This window comes from Nuphar pumila, chromosome 9 (assembly GCF_984573655.1).
Source record: "Nuphar pumila chromosome 9, dmNupPumi1.hap1.1, whole genome shotgun sequence".
NCBI lineage: Eukaryota > Viridiplantae > Streptophyta > Magnoliopsida > Nymphaeales > Nymphaeaceae > Nuphar > Nuphar pumila.
In genome coordinates this window covers 124,898,221-124,904,922 of record NC_143257.1, presented here as the reverse complement: position 1 = coordinate 124,904,922, position 6,702 = coordinate 124,898,221, and the positions used below count along the sequence as shown (strand labels likewise).

Sequence of the window (6,702 nt, the reverse complement as noted above, 5' to 3'; positions counted from 1 at the left end):
TTCACTAGGGCATAATATAATTGTGCCAATAAAGATGTTATACTATCTCAATGTATGTTGCGACAGTATAACACAGTTCTTTACTGGCATGAGCATATTTCACACCAATAAAGTTGTTTCATTACTAGCGCATGTAGTGAAAGTGAAAAGCTGTTGTGAAGCGATAATGCATGCACATGAAAAATGAAAAGGAAACACAATATGAAGTTGGGGCAGCAGCAAATTAGAAATCAAATGAACACAAGTATAAAAATGAGATAAAACCAATACACAGGCTTGTTATAAAAATATATATATTTTCTTTTAGGAAGTGAAAGAAATTTGATTTGGGAAAAGAGGAGGAAGTGAGCTTCCTGCTAAAGAGAATCAAGTTTCCTATATATTTTAAAAGTGGGTTTGCCAAAGCTTCTCCTCCTTTTAGGAAAGCTAGGAGTTTCTCAGTATCAAAGCGAGCTTCTCCACGTAGAAAGAAGCTTTTGATGACTATGTTCAGCATTGGACCATAATTGCAACAAATCCTAGCATATGTACCAAATACAAATAACTTGGCCACAAACCCTGATTAGTTACTCAGTGTATTCACATGACACGTCCATAAAACAAAGCCTTATGACTGATCTTGATTCCCTAGATCATGACCGGTTGGTGTGATAGCTCAAAGCGGTATACACGGTCTGAGCTACGGTCAGAACCAGCAAAAAAAGAGCAGCAAAGAGTGACAACATGGACCATGGGTTTCTGAAATAGGTATGTATCAGATATTCACGCCATGCATTCCAACCCCTAGCAGTGTACTCCCTCAACTTTCTCTGCACCTCAGATGTGTGATCATCCATCCCATATATGAGACCGTCGCCCAGTTTGTTGAACAGCACGGCAGCAGCAGCATCGCTCCCAAGTTCATTCTTCACTATCCCTCTGGAGCTGAGGTAGCTCACGTCCTCGGCGGTGTCTATGAGATCGTCCATGAAGGCCACGAAGGAGGACACCTCGCTCCCTGTTGGCGGGTGCATGCGCTCGAAGGCCATCAGGTTCATGTAGACCCCTGCTGTGTCGTCGTCTATGATGATGAAAGGAAGAGTGAGCACACCATCTTCAAACTTCACATCTAACGCGCTCTCGCGGTCGCTCACCCTAAAGGTAACTCCTGCTTCACGAAGCCTCTTTGCGGATCTTATGTACCCAAGATTCTGAATCGAGGAGGCAGATGCCCAGGACCGGATCCTTTGGAACAGACCCCTCTTGCTCTTACCAACAGCTTGAGGCCTCCTTAGACAAGAAGAAGATCTAGAAGCATCACTTTGATCAGAACCATCACTTGCGGAAGTAGGTCGTTCTTGCTGCAATAATGTACCATGGACCAGGCAATTCCTGTAGATGTCCAGTACATGTAAACCAAGATCGGATGGCGGAGGTGATGGAGGATTAAAATAAGCTGTGATCAATTTCCTGATATAATCGTTGTTAATCACCTTGTTCCCTTTCTCTGTATCGAGCAACCTGTTTAGGACGAGGAGAGGAATTTGGTTTTCCAGCATCAGCATGTCGCTACCCAACACTATACTTGCATAGTACATCCTGCGGTGGCTGAAGAATGGGTCAGTCTCGACTGACAAATCGTGATTAAAGCGTAGGATCTCAAGCATGAAGCACCCGTCGAGGAGCATCATCTTTATGAAATCATCGGACGACAACTTGGGTTCGAGTTCATCATAGCAATCCTTGAGATTTTCTTCTACTTCCTTCAGGGAGTCGACAAAGAGAGAGAGTGGAACTTTGGTCCGGTGGAGGATCCTGTAGAGAGCTCTTTTCTTGTGCTGCTCCATGGGCTTCAGGTGCGCCTCCCCATGGTGGTAGGGACCGAAAGACGCCATCTGAGGAATACGTTTTTCCTCGAACTCCGACGCATTGACAAGGTCATAGGGCCACTTGTAGATGGTCCTCCTCGCCGCCTTCTCCACACCTATTGAAGCAGTGTATTCTGTGTATCCTTTTTGGATGTCCACCACCCAAGAATCGCTCCTCTCCTCTAGCTCCATCCCTCCTCCGGCAGTATCTTTGTGGTTCATGGTCGATCATACACGATCTGCACACAAAAAACCAGTTAATAGTACTTGTGGAAGGTTGTGAACATGCAACACGCATATGGAGATAAGATCAGCTGCAAGAAAATACCTCTACTTGCAAGATGGCTATATGCACCCACACAAACACATTTATATATTAGTTTGTTGGGTTGGATGTTGCTGATCTGAGTGGATGACCAAATAAATGGTGGTGGTTGACTCGGAAAAGTGGCATCACTCAACCAAGTAGCACGAGGCAGACAGCGTAGTCATGTCCACTCCTTACAATAAAAAAAAGGTAAATCCAGGTAACAAAGACTCACTAGGCAAAGCAGCCAGAGGTGAACATTTATGGCATCAGTAAGCATTGAAAGCTTTCATTCTGTTGGTTTTTCATAGTTAAACTTGCAAAGATTTTGGGTATCCGTTTATGATCTCTGCAGGTTTCTTAAAGTTTTCCCTATTAAATTTAACTGATTTGCCTTTAAATTTTAAGTTAAAAAACTACCAAGAAGCTATCTAATGATGCAGAATTCTGACTTTTTTTTATTTTGTGGCTTGGCTCATTTGCATTCCCTGGTTCCTCCTGCGATATATAATGTAACACCTCAAAAGTTTAACCCAAAAAAATTGTGATTTTCTTTTTAAAGAAGTATGATACACCTCAAAGGAGAGAACAGCTAAACATCAAAAAATTGTTTTGAAATAGATTTGACAATTCTAAGCTTAAAAAAAGAAACACAAGAAAAGACTGGATCCATTTTCTTTTTAAGACTTGGATCAAGATCCATACCACAAGGGGTTCCTATGAGAGAAACAGACTCTCATACATACAAAGATTAAAAATTTTATACCTATCTAGCAATAAAAATAAAGCACTTCATGACCAATGTATAATTTTAAAAATTTAAAAGTATGTAGATCCAAAAGATTTCAATCTAACTGAGATCTCAAAATTCCTAAGATCTCAAAAAAGTAAAGTCTTGGTTCACCGGCCCCACCACTACGTCGTATCATCACACCATCAATCATCACATTCAATCACATACGTTAATAATACAAGAAATAAAAGTTTTTCGTATTGCTTGCAATATTTTTTATTTAAAAATTCTAAAATTTTGCAGATCTTATATCCTACCCCCCTTAAAAAGAATTTTAACCCTGAAATTCCATTATAAATGCTAGACAAATAACTTGGTGTATTTTTCTCTCATGCGTGCCTCTGGTTTCCATGTGCATTCATCAATCCCATAGTGCTGCCAATGTACCTTGACCAAAAGAATGGTCTTCAATCACAACACTTGGTCTCAACGATCTATAATCCCCAACGACTTTTCTTCAACAGTCAAGTTTTCCTTAACATCCATATCTTTATAATGAATCACATATGAAAGATCATGAATGTACTTCTACAACATAGATACGTGAAAAACATTGTGAATTTGAGCAAATTTTGAAGGCAGTGCCACACAATATGTTGTCTCACCGATTCACTCCAGTATTTCGAATGGTTCAATGAATCTTGAACTCAACTTTCCTTTATTCCTGAACCGAAACACACTCCTGGTAGGAAATACTCTCACAAAGACCATATCTCCAACTGCGAAAGCGAGTTCCTTACGCCTTTAATCCACATAATTCTTTTGTTGACTATGAGTTGTACTTAGCCTCTCTCGAATCATCTATAATTGTTGAGTGTAATGTTCCAGTACCATTGGTGATTTGATCGATCGCTCATCGACGCCATTTCAAAAAACTGGTGATTGGCATGGCCTCCCATACAAAGTCTCATATGGAGCAATCCCGATGCTTGCATGATATTTGTCGTTGTAAGCAAACTCTGTCAAAACTAGGTATACATCTCAGCCACCTTTCTAGTCAACCATACAAGCTCATAGCATGTCCTCTAAGCTCGCAACATGTCCTTTAAGAATTCATATTTATTTACATTTTTCTTAATGTATTATTCATTTTTGTATTAACCTTTTTTCCTTTATTTATGCCATGCTCTCTCTCTCTCTCGGAATTTAATGTTTGTCATTTTATTATTTTTTTAAGATAAGTACAACTAATAGCTTCCTTCTCACTCTCTCTCTCACTATATTTAATGCATGCCATTTTTTTTCAATACACTTGTATACAAGTATAAGTTGTGATTCTTCGTTCATTTTAAGAATGAGCAACACCTTCAAGTGCTACATTTATGGAGGTATGAGACATAAGGCATTTGAGTGCAGAAGAACCAAGTTAAGAGTATGAAGGTGAACCCATATATGATGTTGAGATTGAAGGTGAGTGTGAGGAAGAAACACTCTATGCTAACCAGGAAGAGGCCTTGATCACCCATTGAATATGTTTAGCTCCTAAGCAAGATTCCAGTGACCGTTGGTTGCAAACCAACATATTCCAATCCACTTGCACTATCAGAGGCAAGGTGTGTAGATTCATTATCGATTTTGAGTGTTGCGAGAATATGATTTCTATTCAAGTGGTGACCAAGCTCAAAATAGAAACATGCAAGCACCCCAAGCCTTATCAAATGTCTTGGTTGAAAATAAGCATAGATGTGAAGGTTGATAAACAATGCTTGATCAAGTTCTTTGTGGGCAACACATATTTTGACTGTGTATAGTATGATGTGCTACCGATGGATACTAGTCATCTCATCTTAGGTAGACTGTGGCAATATGATAGGTTAGTTACTCACATTCGCCGAACTAATATATATTTGTTCATGTTTGAGAGAAGGAATATCACATTGGATCCCTCTAAAGATCTACCTATATCATTATCACCTAAGCTTAGTCCATTTTAACCACCCACTGCTCTGCTAGCTAGGAAATTTTGTTTTGCTGGGATCACCATTTGTTACCTCTTTTTAGCATTTGATCCTACACTAGAGTAGTGTGTCATAGATCCTCGGGTCTAACCTCTTCTAGATTAATTTAGTGACCTCTTTCTCGAGGAGTTACCCTCAGGATTACCTCCTCTATGTGATGTTCAACATTAGATAGACTTGCAAGCAGGGGCATCCCATTACAAGAAAAACTCCAATTAGCGACAGATATTTGCGATGGATTTTTTTGTCGCCCATTTGCGATGGATTAGCGAGAAAAAAATATTCATCGCTAACATTTGAATTATTTATGAAATTAGCGACGAAAAATATTCCATCGTGAATCCATCACAAGTTAGCGACGGCCAAATTCTGTCTCAAACTCCGTTGCAAATGCGCGACGACTCAGCAACAAAATTTTTTTGTCGCTACTTCGTCGCACAATTGCGATGGAGTATGCGACGGAATTTGGCTGTCGCTAATTCATTGCTAAATTTCCCGTAAATTCCTAATGCAAGCCCCTTTTCCCTTTCTTTTTCTATCGTCGCCCACTCGCCGCTCATCAAGCTCCCATCGCCCGCCCGTCGCCCATCGACCTCCCATCTGACAACCGCAGGTGACCCCCCACCCCACTATCTTCTTCTTCTTATTTTCTTTTCTTTTTCCTTCCGTCGACCCCTGCCGCGTCTCTCGCCCCCTTCTCCCTCTTTGTGGTTGTCGAAGGCCTCGCCTCCCCTCTCTCTTTCAGGTTGCTGAAGGGCCGACAACCCTTGTCGTGCCCTCCCCACTCTCTCTGTGGTTGCCGGGACACCGATGGCCCGCTGCTGCATCTCCCCCCTCCTCTCTCTATGGTTGCCGGAGGGCCCCATCTTAGAAGGGACTGAGCCCTTCAGCTAAGCGAACTAGGCTCGGTTCAAACCGAGCTCAGCTCGATAGGGTGACTCAAGGGACAGGCACGACCCATGGCAAGTGGGTCTGCCATAAATCAAGGAGGAAGAAAAATGAGGGGGGCGAGAGGTGAGGGGCTCCTGTGAGAAGGGACAATGGCGTCCGACCACTATGTTCACACAAAGTGAAGGAAGGAGGGGAAGAGTCAGACGACGCTTCCTCTTGGCTGAAAAAAATAGGAGGCAGAAGGGGGTGGGTTGCGGCTTCAGCTGCCACACTAGGTCAGCAAAAGAAAAAGAGAAGGAGGGGGGGGGGGTGCTCAGCACCCAACCTCCTAGCAAATCCAGGCTGGTGCCCCCTGCCCCTTCTCTCTCTATGGTTGCCGGGAGGCCGACAGTAGAATGGCGAATAGGGGTCATACCCATGTCACTTTTTATTCTTTAGTATGGCTATAACCTTCTAAGTCTTCACACCTTTGTAGTTTTAAGCAGCATCTGCATTTTGACTCCGCAGCTCAAGCCTCGTATCATTTATACTCGTAGACACTCGAGCGCGTCACAACCGCATAAGGTAGGGGAAAACTGCACGAGGACTTTGAAAACTGCAAATCGGGTAAATACCCGTGGTGTGTAAGTGATGCAAGTGCATCATATACTATTTAATTTATTGGATACAACACTTTTCTATTCACACACTCACTTAGTTGTGGATACCTATGACTGCTTTGATGGAGTTCGGAGATCATGTTGAGCATGATTTTAATGTATGAGAATAAAAGTATTCTTATTTTTGGAGTTCGGATTTCATGCTAGTCATGGTAGTAGTTAGTGGGATATTGGAGTGTGTTTGCTGTAGGTACATGTTTGACATTGTTTTGATATGAATGATTTAAATATATTACAATGTTTGATG

At 41.7% G+C, this 6,702-nt stretch overlaps 1 protein-coding gene across 1 annotated transcript; it reads right to left on the bottom strand.

Annotated features, from left to right (window-relative positions):
• Positions 1–289: 289 nt before the first annotated feature.
• LOC149829285 (UPF0481 protein At3g47200-like) lies at positions 290–2,082 on the bottom strand. The gene has a single exon (XM_090017335.1). The coding sequence runs from the start codon at positions 2,067–2,069 to the stop codon at positions 633–635; it is 1,437 nt and encodes a 478-aa protein (XP_089873461.1). The 5' UTR covers positions 2,070–2,082; the 3' UTR covers positions 290–632.
• Between the last annotated feature and the right edge of the window lie 4,620 nt (positions 2,083–6,702).

Coding starts and splice junctions, on each gene's coding strand:
- LOC149829285 (XM_090017335.1), bottom strand. CDS start 2,069: ATGAACCACAAAGATACTGCCGGAGGAGGGATGGAGCTAGAGGAGAGG.